The following is a 24,863-nucleotide window of genomic DNA, read 5'->3' on the forward strand; positions in this document are numbered from 1 at the left end:
GTCACTTCCAAAACGAACAGGCAGAGATTGAAAGAAAGGCAGGCTGTCCTTCAGCTATCACTGATCGTCCTCTCATTTTTGTTCGGATACATACCTTTCACGGGTGAGTTAGTACAATTCGAGCACGTTGACGCCTTACTGTGTGCAAGTTGCAATGACTTCGCGCATCCTCTTCAGCATATGAATTTTGGTCGGTACAGGAGCACGAACACACTGACTACATTCGGTCGTTTGACTACTACTACGGTCTGATCGAATACATTCTACTTCGATTATCGGAATGCATGAACCCGATATTCTATAATCTTGGATCTTCAAAAATGCGAAGATATACTAGAAGGTTCGTGCGTGATCTGCTACTCAAGTTAACCGGGAGCGGGACCAATAGAATCCGTACCCGAGTGCCTTCTGAAAGCAAACAGATTCGGCCCGAGCGTAAGGAAAGGAAATTCATCCGCGAAACCTACCGATGTATAGATATTTTATATTGCTTACTATTTCACCAGTAATAATCACAATAGTATGCCGTATATGGTGTGGAAAGGGTGGAGAAGCAGATTGAGAAGCAATTGATAACACCCTGAAAAGAGACTGCTTTCTTACAATATCAACAAATGCCATATAAATTCACGATAAAAGGCGGACAATACCACATTTGAAATACCATTGCACATTTTCGGTCGACGATCGGCGACAGTTATTCTATTCTTCAACTATGAAATGAATTTAGTCAATTGCATGCACAGTTTTTGTAGTGGATACCTTTTTATGCCGATATATAGCAGTGGTTCTCAAAGTATATGGGTCGCGAAGGGTACAGATTTGGCTCGCGACCGCACCAAAGCCATCGTTTAATCACAGGTATAGTATCTGCATATTTCCGGAAAAACGAATTCCAGTGTGTTGGGTATCAGAGGTGATCAAAATAGTCAGAGCTGCTACTCAAGTAGAAGTAACGGTAACGACGTAAATATCTGCTCAATTGCAAGTAGAGGTATCAATTTCCGAGATATATCAAAACTATTTCAAGGGGTAACTTATCCCCATACTACTTTCTACATTTCAAAATATAAGTCAGTAGCTTTCACTAGACAACATTTCACGTAGAAGTGGAAATAGTACAGAAGATTTGGAAACACTTTAGTAAAGTACACAAAGATTACTTTAGTACTCCGAAAAAAGTAAAAGTACTTCGTTACTATGCCCCCCTCTGTGTACTACAGCCAATAAGTGACTCAGAGAAAAGCGTTTACGACAATATGGCTTGGTCATACGACCCCTGTATTACGCGAGTCGATTTAATGTCACTAGCGGGTGTAATGGCATCGCAGAACAAAACAACTCAAAAATCTAGAAGTTCAGATCTACATCATAACAGGATTTCATATTGGGGTTGTTCGTGCTATAAGTCGGCAGTTACGGAAAATAAAAAGAATATCGGCCTGGTGTAAATGACCATAGTAGTAGACAAACACCATGAATACCCAAAAACAAAACAAGGAAGCCTAAATTTCAGAGAAATCAAGCTCACTACGAAAGACATTTTGTTAATGAATCATGATTCTTAGAACTGCATAGCGTCTGCCTGGAAGCCAGTGGCTTCTCTCATTTCATGTATGCCATAGACGAAGAGCAAACAGACATATAATACTAACATTAGAATTGCATTCCATTAGATGTTTGAGGATTGGGTCGAGAGATGTGAATAAACTCAGATTTGGGTCGCGCTCTAAAGAGTTGGAGAACCCCTGCTATATAGTACTATACTGCTACTATGCTCTATACTATAATAATCGAAGGCTGTATAATGTACATAGCGTACCGATTTATTGTTTTCACGAGTAGTATAACTGAAATTTCGCTGTAAATAGTTTTACAACCAAATTCGTGATATGCGACCAACAGAATATTTATTTGACATTCAGAGGATATTTAATTCCCAGATTGCTATAATAAATATATCTATTTATATATATATTTGCAAATAGCCTATCCAGATGCATATAACACGCAACTTTTGTCTCGTTTTATACTGGTGAGTGAGAGAGCTATGAGGGAGAGTCGTATGCGTTTGGTATATTGTATATTGAGAAAAGGAATATAGCAGTAACAGTAACCCATCGGGCTATGAGGGGGGAATACTGAGGCATTTAAAATATCCAAAACACAGAATACATAATGCGGCTCAAATAATTTCGAAAGGGAAGGGAAAATCTCAACAACAACAAAAAACACGTAAGCGAGCACGTCCGAGCGCTCATACGCATTTTTTAAGGAGACATAAAGGCGAACTTCAGATCATATCGTTACATTACCGCGAGCAGGACCTTGATGATCTTGATTCGAAAGCCTGATTTGAACCATAGTTCTCATTCAAAGGGGATGGTGCACGGACCGCCCATTGCACAATTCAGTCTTAACTAGCAGGGTCGAAGCAGCAATTCGTAAGCCTACCCTCCAAAAACGCATTGGTCCTGGCCCCCATAGCAAGGTCAATCGAGCTTCTGGGGGTTTCACCTCACATACGCCCCATTTCTACTTTCTCAGTTGCAATAAGTAAATGACTAGCTTACGTCGCGGTTATGAGGCTGATACGGGTTGGAGCAGTGATTCTCAACTGAGCTGCCGCGAGAAAATGATGTAATGATACGGTTGTCGCCGATTTATCAAAAATTACGCACATACAAATTCTGGGTAGCATGTGGGAAGCTGATGACCATAAAAGGTCATCATTGGCAGGGCCAATTCCGAAAGAAAACAGTTGAACAATTACCTTAATATGCTTTCTTTGCAACCATGAACAGAACCATGACTATATTTACTGATTCATCAGTATCATCAGCAATCGCCAATGCAACAGGAGATGCGACTACCATCACGTAAGAAATGTATATGATCTATATATTGTGTTTTGCAATGAATTATTGAATATCGAACAACTTCACTTAACGAGATAACCTGAATTTTACTGTCTCAATCCTAATGATACAGCAGTCTCTTTCTTTTATAGAAGCTCCGCAAAATTTTATAGAACATAGGTGTAAGTGCATGTGAATCAGCGAACTGTTGCGTATGGTACGCCTAATCGAGGGGTGTTCAACCTCCTTGATATTCACGGCCATGCTTCGATTCCAAATATAGCATACGGCCGCATCATTCCGGCGGAGACTCGTCATGGCTAATCTCTACGTCATTTACTCATGATAAATCGGCTACTGGGAACTTCACACTGCGGAGGGACTTGTGGTGTACTGTGCCATCACTGATTTTTTAAGATATACTTTACGTATAAAAGTTTTTATTTGTAGCAGAAGAACACCTCCGCAGGCTTACTAAAATCGCGAGCAAAAAGTTATGAAAGTTTTTTTGATTCCCTTTCGAGTCGCGCAAAGCGTGAAAATATTTTCCATCTGGAAAATGTATTTCGTCGATAAGGTTGGTGGTTCCATATATTACTGCCATCAGGGCATCCAGCACAGTGGCTTCCAAACGCGCGACCCCCCTCCCCCCCCCAGAGACACCCTGGCTCCGCCCCTGCCACGATGTAAACTGCTCTATTTGTGGGTTTCTCGCAGAAAGTACCAATTCAATATTATTGAGCTATAGCGACGGTTTCCTCGAGAATCTTTATCGACAGATATCGCCAGCGGAACACATATGAACTCCATCCTGTTCTACTCCAAAAGGAACCAATAATAATTACATTACCAACTTTTAAATGAGGATAAACATTTGCTTTTGATATCACAAGAGGAATGAAACTTACAAGCTTACCCGTACGATTGTACGATATTGCACACCCGGTCAACATGTTTTGAAGCATAAACTTGCCTGTTTATTGTGATGGCTGTGGTCATCGGTCTATATTAATTCGGAACTGCTGGTACACCCTATCTGAGTAGTACACCCTTTTAAGATTTTGGTACACCCTAGGGCAGGGGTGGGCAAACTTTTCAGCTCGCGGGCCGCATTCAACATCTGAATCCATTCGCGGGCCGCGCTATAAATAATTGGGATTATAAACCAAAACGCAATATTGGTTTCTGATTATATAGTGAAGACATGGAGATAATATATATGCATATTAAAACCAAACCGAACATTGCTTTGATGATATCGTACACGCGTCAGAAACGGTAGCGAGATTTCATAGGCTGGTCGACCTCAATAAACAATTTGTCGAAACTATCAAGATGAAAGTCGGTTTTCCCGATTCTTAGAACAGGATTGAAATTGAAATATCTATGAAAAGCGATCTGTTCATGGATATACTCTTTCCACTATTGGTTCAGTTCTAGGCCACACAATGGTGACAGCATCATAGCCATGTTAGAGTCAAACACGCTTCTACTATGTGCAGATAAAATATAAATACCCTAATTCTACGCATACAGAGAACGAATCTACCTAAGACACGCGCGAATCGTTTTAATTAGCATATCACTGAAATAATTTAAACTGGAGTGGCCAATTTGAAATCCCACTCGTGATCCGAATTATTCCAATCTCGTTTAGAATTTCTGTGATGTTTCGCTTTTCAAACTGCGTGGGCCTTAAGATGGCGCTGTCGTGCCAGAAATTAAACATGAAAAATATTATAGGAAGAATTTACCTTAGAACAGTGGTTCTCAGACTTTTTAAGACACGCCCTCGCTATGACAGTGAAAGATTTCGCGCCCTCCCCTTTTATCGTCATATCACAAAACACAAACAGAATACTAGAAAACCTAACGGATAGTTTAATGGCATGGAAGGTTACGACTGTGGATGAGAGATTTTTAAATATGAAATTAAGACTAACTACAGAGCAACAATTATGAAATGGATGGAAATCACGCTGAGCGCAAAAAAAAATCAGTTGAATCGAGCTTCACGCCCCCCTTCAGATGCTTTTCACGTCCCAAAGGGGGCCCACCCCCCAGTTTGCGAACCCCTGCCTCAGAATTATCATGGTGAAATATAGGCCTACTTAGAAAAAGTTCCATCAAATCCCTGCATTAATTCATACTCTCTTCAAGCGCGAAGTATGTACCTGCAGCAAAAGTGCAGGGCCCCGCTACAGGATTTGTACATCCAGCAGCAGCAACAGCAGCGTAATCTTCATCAAAGAAAACTGGTCAGCTCGGTGGCTTTGCTGCAGCAGCTCTGGGCGAACGACGCCAGCGCTACTAACCGATTTTTAGTGCGCATTTTCTCAATATTTTTTTTTAAGTTTCTTTGGACTCTCGCGGGCCGCACAGAACGGTGTTGCGGGTCGCATGCGGTGGTTCGCCCACCTCAGCCCTAGGGTTTACGATACACCCGGTTGAAGAGCACTGTACTAAATGAATAATGACCATGGCCACATAACGTGAAGTCAGCGTGGCATTCCTCTGGATCCCTGGTCACGTAGGCATTCACGGCAATGAAAAAGCGGACAGATTGGCCAAAACCGTTTCTGACTCCCCGCCGAATTACCGGGATTTGCCGATGCTCTCGGAACAAGAAGCTCGCCGTATCGTACGTCGCCACTGCATGACGTTGTGTGATCAGGAATACCGTATATCCAAGAAAGGATGTCAATATAAATCCTTCAAATCCTCTGTTTGTGATTCTCCCTCTACTTGTGGGAACCGCCTTATAGATGACATCATGTTTCGTTTGAAATCTGGACATTGCCGATTGAACGCTCATTTGTTTAGAATTGGAATAGTTGAATCTCCATATTGTAGTTACTGCCGATACCCCGAAACCGTCGAACACTTTTTAATATGTTGTCCAAAATATGCTTTTCACCGTGAATTTCTTGTAGATAAATGTGCGCAATTGAAAGTGAATTTTTGTATTACCGATTTACTCCTTAATCCTCAAATAACGCCTTATGTTGTTGAATTTGTGTTGTCGTGCAACCGCAATTTGTAACTGAGTTTATCATGCTATTCTGATAATTGATTTGTTTTCTTGTGCAACCGCCTTACCCTCGTGTTTTTGGTCCACCCTCGTGTCCTTGTGATACCGCCTGTTATGAACTGAGTTTCCGCCATTATTCATGTACAATGTTATTGGCCGTGGCGCAAAAGGCCGTCAGGCGATAAGCGCCATTATTTATGTTTAATAAACAACAACAACAACCATGGCCACATAAACATGTACGATAGTATGTTACCTGTCTTCTATCGATAAGTTTTGTATATGCTTAGCCTACATATAAATACCATCTATCTATGCGATCTGTTTTCAGGCCCTACGGAAAGCCGTTCGACGAGAGAGTAACATTCGTGATTGGGTTCATTTTATTTACCTTCATGTTCTTCGGAATAGTCCTTAACGCAATAACTGTTGCTGTAATCATAAAGTACCAAAAATTGAGGTATACGATTCCTATCCTGCACGTTGGTTTCTACAGTTGTCGGACCATATATTTTGCATTCCAGAAACATATTTTCCATTTTTATATTTTCCTTGTGTCTGTCGGACATGTTGTCAGCATTGATAAGTCCACTCTACTGGTATAAGAGAACTCTTGGATTCGACGAGTGGAAACTACCAGGTTTCTTATGCAAGGTAAATAATTCACACATGACGTCTTTTTACTGATACTTATTTCGTTCTATATGATACACATCATCACAGTTTTACTGGGCAGCAGACATTACGACGTCTTTTGCAACGGCAATGCATATCGTGGCATTCGCAGTATTCCGTTTGATCTCTGTGTCGTGTCCACACGTTATTGCAAAGCTCCAAATCAAGGTTGCTGTTGTAAGTTACTGAATATTCATTCATTCAATAATTCATAACTCATAATTGGGACGATTTTGGTGGCCTAAAAACGGAGGTTTTCGACCTAAAAAATGACTATTTTGACATTTTTTTACCTTCAAAAACTTAATTTTGACAAAACTGTGCCCTGACGTAGGCTATGTAGATTAGGTGTTTTCGCAAATAATGTTATAATTGTAGCCTAACTCATCTTAATTTCTTGATGGAACTGACTTAAAAACTGACAAATTTTTACGTGAAAAAACTTTATTTTAACTAAATCTGGACTTATGAAGAATTCTAGTAGTTACTTCACTCATTATGGTAGAAATAATGAAAAAAATTTGTAGCACAACGAAAGATACTTTCCTACGTTCTCGAGTAGAAATAAGTGCCTGTTCTTAGCTTGCCAGGAACTGGGAAAGAACGTTTAACACCAGCAGTTCTTGACTGGCAACACTGAAGTTATGCGTGCACTGCTGGTGACACAACGCGTTGCTCCATTGTGACAATGTTGTCTACTTCGCAATTTTTCATCATGCGCTTCTTAATATAAGAACCAAGGCCCACGCAGTCTTGCTTCAGTTAGGATATTCCGGTACGTTGAGCATAACACCACATGTCATCCTACTTGTTTTATTTGACCGTTTATTATTCACAGTGAGCAGACAATGGGCCGTCTACAACGGCAGGCCTTCAGGGTTGTCATCAACATGGACCCAGAAATAAGGATAGTCGAAAAAAGAGCGATTTTGTACGCACTTTGTATTTGTAGGAGCCGTGGCAAATCACATTCTATACTTTTTGCAAGAAACAATCTGCTGCAGCAACTCCTTGTTAATAGAAAGTGCTTCGTGGATCTCACGACAGATCAGATCCAGGTTTACCTTTACTTGTAGCCAGGGCCGTAACAGCACTTCGTCAGGCCCCCCCCCAAAACGTTGGTATTAGGCCCCCCATAGTGTGATAAATGCCCCCCAGACCCCCCTCAGCCTATACCCTGTTTATCGCTACTTATCATCTACATTGGGGAGTTGTTTAGTGAGCAAGCTTTTGTCGCCTAAGCGCGCGAAGCGCGAAAAATTTCTAGAATTGAAGATTGAATCGGTCAGTATGATCGGGAATTGCATATATATTGTTATCAACTTTTATCTTCTCTCTGCTCACGTAATCATATTTGCCGGTAGAGCTGAGTGACATGTGTTCGAAAAGGTAGGAGCACTCAATAATAATTAAACATCTTCGGGCGTATACCCGTTAGCAGGAACGAAACAGCACCTCATCAGGGAACCCGAAAACTTGGGTCTTGGGCTCCCATAGGATGATAAAACGACCCCCCCCCCCTCCCCCAATCACGCTGTTCACGTTTGTCACGCAATTAGCTGTACCGTATAGTGAGCCAGCGCGATGCGCGAAAATTTTCGGTAATTTCTGATAAAATCGGTCAATCAGATTGACAATTGCATATATATTGCTATCACTTTCTTGTCCTCTCTACTCACGTAATTAGATTTACCGGTAGAGCTGAGTGAAGTGTCTTGAAGACGGGAGGGCCCGTAAATAATAATTAAACATCCTCGGGCGGGCGGACCCGTTGATATGACTTCGTTACATATATGATGTTATTTCGTGACTTCCAGTCTGCTAAATCAAAAAATATAGAATCGCATGAACGTACTAAACTGAAAGACGCACACGATCTCAAATTGGTATTTCTTCATTGGCGTAAATTTTTTCTCAGCGGGATGGTATTTGTCTTGTGAGGTTCAGATTGCCAAGACGGAAACATTCGCTGCCAGTCATTCAGGCGCCTATGGACAATTAAACCTATATGTATTTTGTATATATAACGAAGTCTTCGGTCAGCATAACGGCATAGTCCTTTTCGGCAAAGGTTTTCTCGCTGCCGATCGTTCTGGCACACTTCTTGGACTCTCATGTTATATGGCTTAAAACTTGATTGTATGTCTTGGTGGCTCGTGGCGCGGTAATGGCCCAATACCCAATAATAAAGATAAATGGCATCTAGAATTCACGCGCGGCGCGAAAAAATTTTGAAAAAATTGCATAAATTTTCAAAAAATACTCTATGATTTATGCTAATTCACGAAATAATTTTGGGCCCCCTTCGAGCTCAGCCCCCCCCCAATTGGGGGGTTTGGGGTGCGGCAGTTACGGTGCTGCTTGTAGCTGGGATTGCACTAAGTCTGTTCATTTTCTTGGTCGACTGCGCCGAAACAAAAATGAACACTCTTCGCACACACGCATTGCTGACAGGAGGAAGAAAATGATGCTAACTCGCTTGTTGAACAACGGAAAAGAGTCGTTCCCGGTAAAGATCTTTATCCGTTTGGTCTCCGGTTCATTCTTGCGGAACACATCAGCTGGAATCTACTGAGCAGAGTGTTAACAGCCGATACCTCATCGAACAGCTCGTCTTTCATTGTCATAGAGTTTAAATTTGCTTCGCCAGCCCCTTCACTTCCTCGTACTCGATTGCTTGATCTTTCAGCAAGGTCCAGTTGATGCTTCTCAAATCGATACAACTTGTTGATGTATTTCAAGGTAATGGTGTAGAACTCCTGGAAGCTCGCTTTGAGCAATACGTTGATCTTGACGAATTCAATAATCTCTGCCAGTTCTGGAAACAATGCATTTGACTTTTGCAGGAATAACAGTGGTTTATCAAAGAGCAAGAGAGCGATGTGGAGAAATCATACGATGATCAGTAACTCTTCTGATTTAAAGAAATACTCCAATATTCTTGGTGGATGTTTCAGCGAAGAATATGCGCTTTCAGTGGTCTCCAGAGATCGACCATTCGCCCGAGTACGGCATCAAGTGCGGCCCATCGAGTAGGCATGAGAGTTGGTAGAGTCGAATAGTTGCTATCAAGTTCCTCGCAAAAATGCTTGAGCCTCATTGCCATACCAGTTTCACTTTTGAAATTGCTACCAATCTTCAATTCGATTGTTTATATGTCAAGAGGCGATCTGATCCCTTCGCTGTTTCGTTATGCAAAATATGCGCAGGGCAGTCGACTAGGATCAGATGCAATGTTTGCTCATTGAGGCGAGAGAAGACGTTGTTTTTTCCACAATGCTGTGATCCTCCAAAATTCACTGGGGCATTATCGGCAGTAAGGGAGGATAGCTGCTTCATGTCTTGGCCATTCTCTCAAACAGAGGAGAGAATAAAGTTCGTGATCTGTGCCTAGGTCTCGCCTTACATCGATCGCAGGTCAGGAAGACGCACCACCACTCCAACTGATGACTAGATGAAATTGCTTCACCTCGATGTTATTAGAGGCGTAAACCGAGATGGGAAAAGACTGTACAGTGTACACCTAGATCAGACAAAATCTTTTTTTGAGCGTAAGGAGCAAGAACTCCAGTAACCATGCTCGTAGCCCTCGCCGAAGCAAACTTCTTTGCGATGTTGGAATCGGGGAATATCGCTTTGAACAGTTGCGATGTGCAATCGTTCGTGAGGAATGATTGCTGGAATGCTGGTGTTTGGCAGTAGGGAATGCCCAGGTACCCTCGGCAGCTGCCGCCTTGTAGTCTTTGGTCGTTGGTGCTGATCGACTTGTGAAAAAATTATTCATCGAATGGCTCGAATTAATCATTATGACACATCTTCTTCTGTTTTGGGTATCGACGTGAGTTTAAATAGCGGTATTTTCTATGGCCTCTAGGTTAATGTCACAATTGCAAATATTGCAATGTGCGAAACACTCGCCCTTCAAGCTTCGTCGTTTGATACCTTTGAATTCTCTCTCATAATCGTCAAGAAAAACGTTTTACGCTTGCTCATTTTAACTAATCAGATTCGCCTCATTAGTAGCTAAAACTATATTGGTCAACAAAATTTTAAAAAATAGCAGAACATCTAGGAGCCATTTCTGGGGTTTTCAATGTTGCTGATTACTTATATCACATTAGTTTTGCCAGATTGGCTCTAGAAAAGAAGATATTTATACCCCTAAAAAAGCTTCAAATCACTGTATTTACCCTTGAATATTTCACTTGGTAGGAAGGAAATCTTGTATTTTTCTACTTTTATACAGCGCTTAAATAGATAATTGACAATGATGAACACTCATGTTGTTCTCAGTTATACTATCAATATTAACATGACCTGATGCGAGAAAAAAATCAGTTTGTCAAGCCTAAAAATTGTACTTTTGTACAATGGAAGTATATTTCCTCCTGCACGAATTGGTCATTCTACCAAGATGGAAGGGCAGTGTAAAGCCAGCAATTTTGTCCCCGGAAAGCCCAACTAAAATACTCATATGCGTCTCATCTCTTTTCACTTGTAAATGGATGATATTCCGGAAAGCCAACAAAGTGGGCAATGGGCATATCCAATTCTTATCAATCTAGAAGCTTAAATATGCAATCTTTGATGGATCTCAGATTCGAATACGGACTAAGGATTACCATTTCATAACAAGAAAGGTGCTCATTGCATGGAATTCCTTCTAGGCTGTAGTAAATCATTTTTTTTTGGAAGATCACAAAGCACCCAACTACAAACAGTTGGTGCGAGAATTGGTATCTGCACATGGAAACCTTGGAGCAAACATGAGCATTAAATCTTACTTCCTGTTCAGACATCTTAATGTATTTTCTGATAATATTGTTGATTAGAGGAAATAGAAAGGGGAAAGGCTCCACAAATACATCGAAACAACAAAAGAAAGATATCAGTGCAGATGCGACAAACATATTATGGCAGACTATTGCTGGAACCTTTCGAAAAATTGCTCTAAATAGCTTATAACCAAAAATAGTACAAGAACCAATTTTGCTTTAAGATAAGTTATTAACATTATATTCCAACAAATTATTTTGAATTTAAAATAGGTGGTTGACCTTAAAACTGATTCAATTATTGCAATGTTATTTCGGTATTTAGGTAAATACTTATATACATGATTGAAGTATATTTATGTACTGTATATGATATCATCAGTGAAAGTCTCCAATTATGATAAATATAAATTAACATAATTCTGTTGATGTATTTTGATTTAAAACAGTCTTCAGCGTGTCAAAATAAGAAGAATGTTCAATTTCTCAACTTTATAGTACGTCTGAGCCAATTTTTTGATCTACCGCAGATATCGAAAATATGAGATTTTAGTCAAAATAGCCCCAATGGATTATCTCCAAAAATAGAGCCAATTTCAAAAAACCAAGGTCATATTCGGAATTAGTGCCCTTCAGATTCCCCAAAACCACTTTTACTTTGTCTGCATAAAAATATGTGTTGATCAGTGCTGTATGTGTAATATATTTAGATAAATTTATCAATGATTATAGCCTTACTACTTTTTAACCCACATGTTGACTGCACTGCGCCCTTTTTCACTATACGCGATAAATGCTGCCTCACGCACAGCTTATTCAGTTGTAGACCAAACAGCGGAAACCTGGTACTGCTGTTTGTTAAAATGACGTCCGCTGCGAGAGCTTGGTACAGCCGCTCACTGCCTTAGCTATCTTACCACTTGGAAGTCGCTTAGCGCGATGTTTCTCGTACGCGCCTTGATTGTGAGAATAAAGTATCATAGATACACTAAAATATAGACCGAGGCCGTTGGGTTGCTGGAGTTTTCAACGAAGTAATTAATAAGAATGAACCCGCCCGAAGTTAATAATCCGCGACAAGCTCATGAATATATATTCTTATGGCATGTACGATGTTAAAAAGAAGCCACTTGCTCTTACACGCAGCAATATCATTGATCAAATTCATTCATTTATTCAAAAAATCTTCGCACTCCGCGCGACTAGAAGCCAAATGAACACTGATTTTCTATAACGTTCATATCTGATTTGGACTCGCCCGTGAATCGGTCGCCTGATACCAGATATAGTTCTCAACTGCAAGAATGTGTTCGTCTCTGAATTGTATGTACAAAGGGTAGTGCAGGATAGGATGGACGGATCTGTGACGCGTTCCCGCGGGAGATTTCCCCTAAACTCATAAAACATTCAGGGATACTATCCGCCTTATCTTTATGTTTCCCTATCCGGCCCGCCGGATGGAGAAGTTGCCCGTCCCTGATCTATACAATACAAATGAAATGAAGGTTGCAAAAACATTTCAACTTTGTAAACAATTTTGACAAAATTTTGACTTATATTAACATACCAAAAAAATCGCCCGACTGATAATACAACGTATTTTAAATATGTATATTAAATAAATATTTTGCTTTAAATGCCCCATAACTATAGTATTCGATAACATTTATAATGAAAATACCTGATAGTATATCGTTTATAATTATTGTCGAATCACCAAAATTATCTGCAGAATTTATCGTTATGTATAGCTACTTCATCAACATAAAATACTGAAATGTAGAATATGGAGTCTCTCGACCTACAATCCCTACGTTCATTTCATCCCATAAAGGGCTCTTCGCTGACATTGATTTAACTTAAAGTCATCACAGGTTGGTTCTGAACACCTACTCCGATCGCTTACCCAACTCGAAGGGCGCGTCAAATATATTTTAGTGACAACTGTATGCATAATCATTCCTAGGATACTGTGTCATTCTTCTCACGACCCTTATATAGATCAAGGATCTTCCACATTATTTAATTCCTAATTTCAGCTTATCGCTATAATGATATGGATCGTGAGTTTCGGATGTGCATTTGTGCCTATTTCGATTTGGTATGGACCTCGGATACTGGATCGCTACAGCGGCTTACCAGACGCACGGTGGACTGCATGCACCTTAAACATGGAATGGTAATTGCTATTACTTTTACACCTTGTTTTTTTTGTGTGTTATTCATTGTGTTTGTCGACTACAATGGTCATTTATACCAGGTCGATTGTCTTTTATTATTTTTTGATTCCGTATCTGAGCACGGCTAAAGTCTAGGCTTTTTTGAGACACCGCGTGCGTGGATCAGATGGCAAAGAGGAGCCTAGTAGATAACCCTCCAACACTTACGTAGAAATTCTGGAGTCGACCTCGGTCGGTCTCGAACCCGCAACCCATCGGTGTTGCAGCTGCGGATAATATACCATACGCTGTCTCGCCAAGCTTAGAATATACATTGGAATCAATGATTGGACGCGGTTCGATAGTACTGACATCCCGGCCGATATTGAAGGCTGATACTGTTTCCCAATTTGGAGGTCTGGATCCAAAAATAATAAAATAATCAGTTACCTTGTCTATTATCGAAATACATGATCACGCGGTGCGATTGATCAAGAAAAAGCAATGAGATGGCTTCAAAGTAAGCAGAGAACCATCGCTATTTCCAATTTAAAACTGAAATCTTCGTTCCGCATATAATCCTACACTGTAAATTCTGAAGTGTTGCTCAACCCGGAAAATTGAACACGAAACGTGATCCAAAAATTGAACGCCTAGAAGTGTTGCGAAGTGTTTAAATTAAAAGTGTTTACCTAAAAAGTGTTCAGCCTCAAAGTGGCTGGTTGACTAGTCACCGGAACGCAGGGCTCAAAATAAAATCAGATTTTATTGATTCATGAATAGATGACGCTTATAATACCCAACCTGGGTGATTAAATACGTGCAAACATTGAAATTTCCAATAGCTGCTGTGACAGGGTTTCATAAATTCAGATCAGCAGTTGAAACCGTTTCCGGAATAGTCCATGAAATCACGAACATCAAAAATGATCGAGAGCAAACTCACTACAAATATCATGCAACTCGTTCAATCATGAAAATGAATGCATAGCGAATTAGGGATAGTGATAACAAAATATCATTTAGTATCTTTAACTTTCGTGACAATGGCATGGAATTAAATTCATTGGTTACGTCCGTTAACGGAAAACATGATCAACACAAATCAGTAAAACATATTCATAATTGATCAAATTATGGCTTGTAAATTTCTAATTTTATTGTAAAAAAAAAAAAAAACGAATATATCAGTTTCACTACCACTACCACGATAAACAAGTAATAAAGTATTTTTTTACTCTTAATGAAATTGGGCCTGCTAAGTGCTAACCAGGCATCAAAAATATTCTTGGGCTTGCATTACAAGGATTTATATCAGGTTAATGCCAATCACTTTTGTTTAAATAACAAAGAAATCGTTTCTTTGAGTCCATACAAATTTTGCAGATTCACAGAAAAGATTTTGTTGTTATTTGCCAGTCTGCTGCAAAATATGAAATCTGGAAGTCATTAGGGCAATGATTCTTGAACATATTTGGACACGCCCCGTTATGATAGCAAAAAAATTTCACACACCCCTTATCGTCGTATCATGAAATTAAAAAAAGCAACCAGAACGCTAGAAATCCCAACTGATAGTTGGATGGCAGTGACGGTAATAGTTGTTGATGAGAGAATATTCAAATATTAAATTCTGACCATACACAGAGAAATAAGTAGAAGCTGCCATGTGCGAAAAAGATTTGTTGACAGCGGGTTCACGCCCCTTCACATGCTTTCTCCTGTTTGAGAACCACTCCTTCAGGGTATGACAATCCAATGCATAGTAGCTCAAAACGTCAACAATGTTTCTGAATACTTCATTTTCACTGAAGCAGTTTTATATTCTTGGCATCAGCTGCAATCCAGGATCGGTCAATCTCTGATTCGTGGCGTGCCATGGTGTTTGCTTCTTTTCTACTGGTCGACTCCAAGTTGTGCTCCTTGAAAATGTGATTAAATTCCAAAGTTTTGAATATGTCAATGAAAATTCTAAATTTTATGCAGACATAAATATAAATATTTCACACATGCAGGTTACACAAGCGCAGGAAAGGCGCTCGGGTACATGTGAAATCCTATCACTGAGAAGGACTAAAATTCGCATAACGACTAATAAAAATATCTTGAATTAGGTCTGCGCTTTTTTCAATTCGGCCATTTTGACATTTACATTGACATTCAGACGCACAGGCCACAGTGAGAATGCAGAACTGTAACTCAGAATGAAATTTATAGCAGAACGTCTATGTACGTCTACGAACGGTCTATGTAAATTTGTATGGTCCACAAAACAGAAAGATTACGATACCTGTTTCAATAAGACATGCGCTTGGGTCTTGGATTGTATTAGCTTGTCTCTCAATTTGGCTTGGAGAAGAAGACAGTTGACTTCATCAACCTCGTTTTACTGAAAATGTAATTGATTGCAAACAAGATCCGAAAATAAATATAGTAGAATCGGTATTCCTATGGGTTTGGATTTCCATTACAATAATTGACCAGACAAAGGACACATTGATTGTCTTTAGTACAAAAAACTTTGTGACATCTTATCGAAGGTGTTGAATACTTTTCCTTCATTGCAGTAATTGTAATTGTTCTCAATCTTTCAAAATACTTCCTTTCTGATGAAATTTAATTAGCGAAATTATTTGGAATTAGCACGGCATGGGAAATGATCTGAATTTGATGTTCCAAGTATAGTTCAGTAAGCAGTAGTTTAAATACAAGTTATCCCAGCTCTTTACATTCAAGAACACCTCTGTTCAATGTACACAGATCAAGCCTCTCTTAAGCTCATATCGCATATATAGATAGTTATCAAGAAAATTAGGACTGCAAAAACCAGCACATTACATGATCAATGGTGATATATGAAATGAATAAATAGACTTACATAATCACATGTTTCCATGAGGCAAAAGTATTATCGCAAAAGATGACTGCACCGGCGCAAAATCCGTTCAGATGACTCCTCACGTCACTATCAACATTGTCTGTTAGCACAGGCACGGCAGAACCAGGGGGTCTCTTCGAAGAGTCGACACCAGTTGGATGAATTTGAAGATCAATCCAAGACTGTTGAAAAGAAAATACTTGTTTCAAAAATTTGCAATACAAGGGAACTATTCAATATTCGAACAGCTTCTTCGAGGTGCAATACTTCAATATAAAATTGAATAGTATATGCATATTGAAATGAGCCCGAATATTTTCGGCTGAGACTCGTCAAGGGTAATCGTCAGCAACTAGTAGAGAACTCGAAAGAACGTAGTACATCAAAAATCGTATCACAAAATATGACGTCACCGGCATTCAGTATTACGCAGATATCACACTGGATACATTTGTATGTGACAAAATGGTGTCTTTCATAGAACAAATAATTATTGTAATGGAAAGTTGCATGTGACCGTACCACCAATTTTACTACAGCACGAGTAGCATACTTTCCTGGATTGTTAATCATTTTAGTGGAATTTTACCAGCAAACATTCATAAAAATAACCAAATGCAGCAGAATCAAATTCATTATCTAAGGATATGCCAGTTTACTTACGAAATACCGCGATGCTTACCAGTATTTTAAACAACAAATGCATTTCAAGAAGTTGCCAATTGCAATACATACTACCTGCACATTAGGGCATTTTTCATATTCTTTCCATCAGCCGCAACCCAGGCTTGATGAGTCCCTGATTCGTGGCGTGCCACGGCGGATCTTTTTTTTACTGGTCTAATCCAAATGCTGCTCCTAGAAAATACGAAACATTACAAAGGAAAATTGTAAATTTGATGCAGAAGTAAATATAAATATTTCACACAGATAGGTTACAGAAGCGCAGGAGAGGTTCTCTGCCCCCCAGGTTGAGAACCACTGACCTAGCCCATTATAGTTCAGTAAGCAATAGTTAAAGTACAAGTTACACGAGCTCATTACGTTCAACTACATCTCTGTTCAGTGTTCAGTGTACACAGTTCAGGGTACACTGTACGGTACAGTGTACACAGATGAAGCCTTTTTCAGCTCATATCGAATAGCCCGTAAGCTACTCTGCGAGATAGTTCGTGAGAAAAGTAGGACTGCAAAAACCAGCAAATTACATAATCAATGGTGATACACAAAATGAAAAAATAGGCTTACATAATCACATGTATCCATGGGCTCTTGAGACAAAGGTCTGTATCACATAAGATGACTGTGCCGGCACAAAACCCGTTACGAACGACTCCTCACGTCACTGTCAACATTGTCTGATAGCGCAGGCACGGTAGACCCAGGGGGCTCTTTTTAAAGAGTGGACATCAGTTGAACGAATTTGAGGAGCAATCCAAGACTATTGAAAAGAAATATTTGTTGCCAAAATTCGCAATACAAATGAACTGCTCAGTAATCACGCAGATATCATACTGGATACAGTTTTTTTTTCTGCAATAAGTTGTGCGTGACAGAAGGGTGTATTTCATAGAATAATTGAGTAATGGAATGGAAAGTTGCACATGACGTTACCACCAATTTTACTCTGGCACAGCTAGTATACTTCCTGGATCGTTAACAATTTTTGTGAAATTTTACCAGCAAACATTCATAAAAATCTTTATCACAAAGATAACCGATTGCAATAGAATCAAATTCATTCTCTAAGGATATACCAGTTCACTTACAAAACATCGTGATGCTTACCAGTATTCCATACAGCAAATGCATTTCAAAAAGGTGCCAAGTTCAATACATACTACCTGCAAAATAGAGTTTAGTTCAGTTACCGTATCACAATAAACTCAGAAAAGTCAAATTCGGGGATTGGGCAAAACAAATACTACCCCTTGTGATCCATGGTTTGTTGAAAAGATTGTTTGTTTGGCTGTGCTATTATTGGGGCGATTTTTTGGACCTAAAAAGGTAAGATTTTGACTAAAAAATTCAAATTCACACATATTTTGATGATGAAAAACTTAATTTTGACCCCATGTACTTAAATTAGGTGTTTCTCACATAGTGTTAGAATTGTATTACCGGAACTTAGCTTTATTTCTGGCTGGAGCTGTCTGTTCTTCCGAAGTAATTTGACCTGAAAAAATCTTTTAGCATGAAAATTGACAAATTTTTACATGAAAAAGAACTTATTTTATCGAAATCTGGACCCATGAATAATTCTAGTATTAGTTACATCTCGTATTATGGTAGAAATAATTAAAAATTTGTTGTAGTACAACAAAAGATACTTTCCGACATTTTCGGGTAGAAAGTGTCTGTCCTAACTAAGTAGCTTGGCAAGAATGAAGAAAGAACGTTCATCAGCTGCAGTTGTTGGCCGGCAACACTGAAGTTGTGCGTACACTGCACTCTCTCTCTCTCTCATTATGACAAAGTTGTCTACATCGCAATTATTCATCATACGGTTTCTAATAGAAGAACCAATGCCCACGCAGTCTTGCTTCAGTTAGGATAGTGCAATAGGCTACGTTGAGTATTTGTTTCATTTGACAGTTTATGATTCACAATGAGCAGACGATGGTCCGTCTACAACGGTAGGACTATAAAGTAGGCTACAAGATGTAAATTGTAAAATGATAAGTTCACCGACAGTGCAGTCATCTATGATGCAAGTTGCCAACAAAATTTTGATTTTGTAAAGAATTTTGGCAATTTTTTACCTGACGGTACAATTTTGACAAAATTCTGACCTATTTTGACATTTCAAAAAAAATCGCTTTAGTTAACACCTTACCACTTGGAATAAACAGTAGGCCTACAGTGTAAAATGTCTTGCAGTTGAAAAACAATCAAAACCGTTGCATGACTGTCATACCGGCATTCAATTGCTGACATTGCAGTACTTGTCCACAATGGACCACAATATCGCCTACATAGTGATATTTCAGTGTGGATAGAGAGAACATCCCTTTATCCATATGTCAAAAAAGTTACTTTTATAGCAGCTTCCCATCAGTACCGTAGTACTGGACCTGGTCGCAGCCTGGTATATTATCAGATTCGAAGCTCGATCATCCAGCAATAAAATCAGACGAATCATATACTGCAAAACATCTGAAGAACATTTATATGAATAAGGGATATCAGTAGCCTGCTAAAACATCTAAAACAAACGACGTTACTGCAATGTCAAAACGAGTTAATTTTATGACTATTCTCACATTACATACATTCAATAACATTTACCGCATTTCCATACCTTACAGTACATGGATGTTATGATCCTTTACGCCATCAGGTAGCAGAAACTGCTTCAATATATCCATTTCGCCAAGTTTTTTCGTGTACCCTACTCTCTGCCTGAAGCCTGACGAACCACCAATTCAAATCCAAACTGAAATCGAGCGCGCTCTACCGTAACGAAGGTTGTGACCCTTCCGCGTCACAGGGAAATATGTATATTTCATTGAAATATTACCCTTAAACTTAGTGTTGGGTCAAGTGAGTAATATTATTTTACATATACCGTGATTTCATGTGATCTCCAAACGTAGCGATGGTTTATGAATGCAAAATTGATGATAAATAACCAGGTATAAATTTTCTTGAAAATAAGCCGCACTGGCGAAGTGTTACATGTAAACGGAGAAATACGCAGAAGCGTTGCGACGATAATGGCCCAATGCGTTTATATGCCCAAAAAGTGTGTCTGTACGCAGAAAAAAGTGTTATGAAGTGTTCAATACGACCTTGCGGATTTACAGTGTAGTTCTGGAAGGTTTACTGACTTCTCTCTTGCCTGGTTCTGGGTTCAAGCATTCTCTGAGCGAAGGCATACGCACTTGTGACGTTTAAATCATAACCCGTCCTGAACTTAATAAAGTATATAGGCATATATACGGATATACCTCATGAATTCTTCTGTCAAATAACAGGTACGGACAGTTTACGCTGTTCCAGAAGCTCGGGTATTCTCTGTTCCTCTATATACCTTTGATCCTCGTCCTATTTATATCTGTTCTCACTTGCCGTCGATTGTATGCTACTAACCACTTCTCGATCACGCCAATAACAAAGAAAAAGCTGCAAAAAGAAAAACAAGCCGTTCTTCAATTGACACTCATCGTAGTATCGTTTATGGTGGGATATCTCCCGTTTACAGGTATATGTCGAATTTACTGACTTTTTACCAAAATACATGCTATGCGCTGAAAGTACAACCCTGCCGCAAGTTAACTACAATATCAGGTCACTAGTCAAGAAGAAGGGAAAATCTGAGAAATCTGAGAAAAGAACTATCTAGCTTTTTTAGACATCTCCCTTCCAACAAAGGACAAATTTGAGAAATAAGGACTGTATGGCAAACCTGTTTATATGCCGAGACCCAGCCATCTGGTTCATGAACCACGACTAAGCCCTATAATTTCTCACAGCTCTTTGTAACACTGCCGGCCTTGAACTGACCACCTAGATTACATATATAAATCACCAGACATCTGTGATAACGGCTGTCCTAAGATTATAATCCTGCAAGATTTACTGCGCTATATGATAGGGTTACCATACGTCCTCTTTTAAAAGGATTTGTCCTCTATTTTGACTTTGTGAAAGAGTCCTCGGAAGACGCCCAAATGTCCTCTTTTTTGAGATTTGGTCCTCTTTTTTTAGATTTGGTCCGCTTTTTTTGGAATTTTGGTTAAATAGGGCAAAATCTGACTGACATAGAGTAAATCAGCACTGAAGTGACGCCGCGGCGACTATTTCGCGAGCTGAGCCTGAAAGTTGACCTTTTTAAGTTAACTGACCACTAAGTGGGAAAAATTTACCATTTCGTCAGGATTCTCATCCGGTATCGCAAGTTTGAAAATTGGAAAAGTGTCCTCTTTTCAGATTTCCAAAATATGGTAACCCTACTATATAATATCTCAACTGGAGACTCTACTGCAGTGGTTCCCAAACTTTTTCGAATTGTGGCACGCTAGTAAAATTGAAAGCGGTCACGTCACACTAACAAGAGAATAATCGTTGCTTCAAAAACAAAAATATGTTTTCACGTTTAATTACGGCTGGGCAAGATCGAGTGTACCTGAGTGATTAGATTATGAGGCTAGAATACTTAACTTCGATTCGAGTATAAGATGCGATGACGTCATAATAGTAATCACCACTTGAAAAGTACCAATATGTAGCGGTTGTAGCCTATCCAGTTTTTAATGCTGAGCTACGGTCAACTAAGGCTTCACGGCTCCAAAGGCGGGGCTACATCATCGGAACTATATTTCTCTTCCATGTTACATTACTCTTGGTGTAAAGGTGTATATTTTCATTAGCGGAAGAAATTTCGCCTCACTACTCGACTCGAATCATTACAATTGATACTCAGTTCAAGACAATCCCTCTCGTTTACAACTTTTGATAGTGTCAAAACCGGGGCTGTGTGTTTTAGTCCATGGAACCATACTTACCCTATATTTTCAATTGTCAATATCAATCCGCGGTGTCGTCGTAATTAAAGATACGTGACGTTATAGCTAAAAAAACAATAAAAAAATGTTTTAGACATGCTTGTATAATTTGATTTTTGTTAACCCAAGGGGTTGGGGTTCGAAATCAAAATCCAGTCATGCTGAAAGGGCAATTCTATCTCCAATATTTTAGCTCATTTGCAATTAAGACACAGCAACAACAACTGTTTCGTTTCGTTGGAGCAATACGAAAGCGCGTTCTAAGAAGAAGCCTCGCATTGCAAATTGGTCTCTGAAAGGGAATAGCAGAAGTCTCAATACATGTTTATTACTGTTCGCGAAATCATAGCGAATATGAAATCATATTTCAATGCGTTTGTTCCTTTAACAAGCTGTTGACGCACAGCTCATTTCACGCACCTGCAATCTATAGCAATGTATTGGGTGTGTATACTTATATGCATAAATGTCGTCGAATTTATTATAAAACGTGAAGAGCCGCTTACCTATATATTCAGTAGGATTCGTGCACAAAGTAAATATTTACCTTTTCCAGCATATGAGTTCTGGTCGGTGCAATATCATGGAAGTTCTCAGTATTACCTAGCAGTTGAATACTACTTCGGAGCAACTGAGTATATTCTCCTACGTTTATCCGAGTGCATGAATCCTGTCTTCTACAATCTCGGCTCTACGAAGATGAGGAAGCACAGCGTTCTTTTCATTCGGGAACTATTCAAGCTGAAGCCAAAATCGAAGCGATCAGCTGTAGCCAGTCCTTATCATGGAACAGGCAATACCAATGTATAATGTTTATACCGCATTTCATTATTTCCCACTATCGCACAGAATACGGAATATCCATATGCGGCCCACAGAAATGCGATTCCAACTTCCAATTTCCATGATATCCGCTTGATATTTAGGTGTATAAAATATCTCAATGCAAGGTTGTGTATCCGGCAATATTCGTGACTTCATCACAATTCAGATTTCTTTGAAATAGCTTATCTGAGCTCTGTTTATGTTCTTAACTTCTTCAATATATAGTGAAGCGATTGGTTTGTTAAAAATACAGTCTGATATATATCATGCATCTTCCATTTTAATTATCGCTTCCTCCGGTTTTTCCAAGTCGGACGTAGCCTGGATAGATGTCGGCGAAGCGCTTTTTTGGGTCGTTCTCCTACAATCTGCAGGTTAGACCGCACGGGCGCGATAAAGCTCAGATGAGACCAGAAATCCCACGTTTGGGTTGTTCCACCTAAATCTGGGTTTTTCGAGCATCCCCTGGGATACTGTTCCCTGAAATCTCTTTTTAACGTTTGTTGATGGCCATATAGTCTTACCTACAAGCACCAAGTTTAAGTGGTAAACTAAATGTCACTACACTATAACACAATGCAGAAACAAATAAAAAATCAATAATTTTGCCTAGGTATTGTCCAAGTCAGACGTAGCCTGGATAGATGTGGGGGAAGCTTTTTTTTAGTCATTCTCCTACAATCTGCAGGATAGAGCGCAGGTGCGCGATAAAGCTCAGATGAGACCGCTAGCGGTAGCCCGCGAGAACCAAATGAGTCGCCCGCGTTCGCAGTAACAAATATTCAAATGAGATATTTGAAAGTCGATGCGGAAAAGGGTTTCAGATGAACAGCAGTTGGGCACTGGTCAGTCGACCCACAGGAACATACGAATGCAGTTTTCGATCGGGGCGTTGGTCATCTGCGCCCAAGCGGGCGCTTAACGGGTAGCAAGGTAATATTCCCGAGTCTCGACACGGAGATTGGTGTTTCGGCGGGCAGTGCGGCAACACAACTTAGCCCGGAGACGTTGGTGTGAGTCCCGGTAAGTGAGAGGGATTTGTTCTTGGTATAGAGGGAAACCCTGCCCAGCGCTCTGAATTTCTAAGACCTAAGTCCATAAATCCAACTGAGCACGGATAAACGGCGGAAGTAACTGATAGCCCGTCGCATTAATCAGTATACAAGAAGTAGCTCTTGGTTTCAAACAGGTTCGTGGCCCCTGTTCTATATGCCCCCAATTGAAGCCTGACAAACTACTACACTACGTAGTACACACGTCGTGTTAAGAACATGAGACCCGAAGGAAACATATATCAGAATATTGAGCGCGGAAAATCACCTAATCATGGCACCCATTGCTACGTTTGAGCGTGACTAACAGAATTAAAGATTGGGATTTCAATATCAAGGGTTAAAAGTTACTTCTACATCGATATATGACTGTAGTTAATAATTGGAGATTTCCAGTTTCACTGTTATCTCATCACTATTGATAATTATCATCCAAAATCCAAAACCGACGCGTGAACATGCTTATGTCTTCCAATCCGAGTTAAATTTTCCATTGATCATCTACGCGCCCGTTTTCAGTACCAGCTCGGAATATTATCGGGTATAATGATGTTAGGAAGATGCGGAAAATGTCTGAACGAATGCGGCATACCGGCACACTCGAATTACTTTAAAAGTCGATGATGCGAAGAAGAATTAATCAGCGATGGTGAAAACTTCAACTCATTCCATCCAACTATAAGGTATAGGCATTAAAGCAGCTTTATGGTAGACTTGATCCCACCAGAAAGTTAAAAAGATTACTGGCGAGATTGGCCGATATTGCGATGGTGACTGGCTAATGCAGTGGTCGGAAACCTACGGCTCGCGAGCCATATATGGCTCTTTTGGGTATAAGATATGGCTCCTTGCCAAATATTTATTTTTGTACTGAATTGATCAATATTGCAGCGACTTGTAGGTAAATTTTCCTCACGACCAAAATAATTATTCTCGTGGCAGTATAAACATGTATTTGAGAGATAAAGACACTGTCGTCTTCAGGTTAAGGAGCTCAGACCCCCTCTTTCTAAAATCATAGTATATAAGTTACTGACACGCCGACGGTCAATATCACTCGCAAATTCTTTATACCTGACTCGAAATCTTGAATTGTGCGATAC

At 39.6% G+C, this 24,863-nt stretch overlaps 1 protein-coding gene and 1 long non-coding RNA gene across 4 annotated transcripts; one reads left to right on the plus strand and one right to left on the minus strand.

The window, feature by feature from the left end:
• Nucleotides 1–507: 507 nt before the first annotated feature.
• LOC145433430 (growth hormone secretagogue receptor type 1-like) lies at nucleotides 508–22,975 on the plus strand. Its single transcript, XM_080310528.1, has 7 exons — nucleotides 508–2,879; nucleotides 6,221–6,349; nucleotides 6,414–6,543; nucleotides 6,613–6,741; nucleotides 13,379–13,518; nucleotides 20,354–20,580; nucleotides 22,440–22,975. Exons 1-7 carry the CDS (start codon nucleotides 2,797–2,799, stop codon nucleotides 22,691–22,693), a joined length of 1,092 nt encoding a protein of 363 aa, XP_080166654.1. The 5' UTR covers nucleotides 508–2,796; the 3' UTR covers nucleotides 22,694–22,975.
• LOC145433434 (uncharacterized) lies at nucleotides 14,246–19,096 on the minus strand. Of its 3 annotated transcripts, XR_013913102.1 has the most exons (6): nucleotides 18,165–19,082; nucleotides 17,625–17,817; nucleotides 17,115–17,234; nucleotides 16,377–16,558; nucleotides 15,789–15,887; nucleotides 14,246–15,420 (listed from the first exon to the last, which is right to left on the minus strand). It is a non-coding gene; the product is annotated as an uncharacterized LOC145433434 (long non-coding RNA). The 3 variants fall into 3 exon arrangements; XR_013913100.1 differs by lacking the exon at nucleotides 17,115–17,234 and having other exon boundaries at nucleotides 18,165–19,094; XR_013913101.1 differs by lacking the exons at nucleotides 14,246–15,420; nucleotides 17,115–17,234 and having other exon boundaries at nucleotides 15,788–15,887; nucleotides 18,165–19,096.
• Nucleotides 22,976–24,863: the final 1,888 nt, after the last annotated feature.

This window comes from Botryllus schlosseri, chromosome 2, assembly GCF_051294905.1.
Source record: "Botryllus schlosseri isolate E-star chromosome 2, Bs_hap1, whole genome shotgun sequence".
NCBI lineage: Eukaryota > Metazoa > Chordata > Ascidiacea > Stolidobranchia > Styelidae > Botryllus > Botryllus schlosseri.

Excerpts from the sequence above, each read along its gene's own strand:
- LOC145433430 (XM_080310528.1), top strand. The coding sequence starts at position 2,797 with ATGAACAGAACCATGACTATATTTACTGATTCATCAGTATCATCAGCA. Across the intron at positions 6,544-6,612 it reads TACCAGGTTTCTTATGCAAG|TTTTACTGGGCAGCAGACAT; the intron begins GTAAATAATTCA and ends ACATCATCACAG. Across the intron at positions 6,742-13,378 it reads TCCAAATCAAGGTTGCTGTT|CTTATCGCTATAATGATATG; the intron begins GTAAGTTACTGA and ends TCCTAATTTCAG.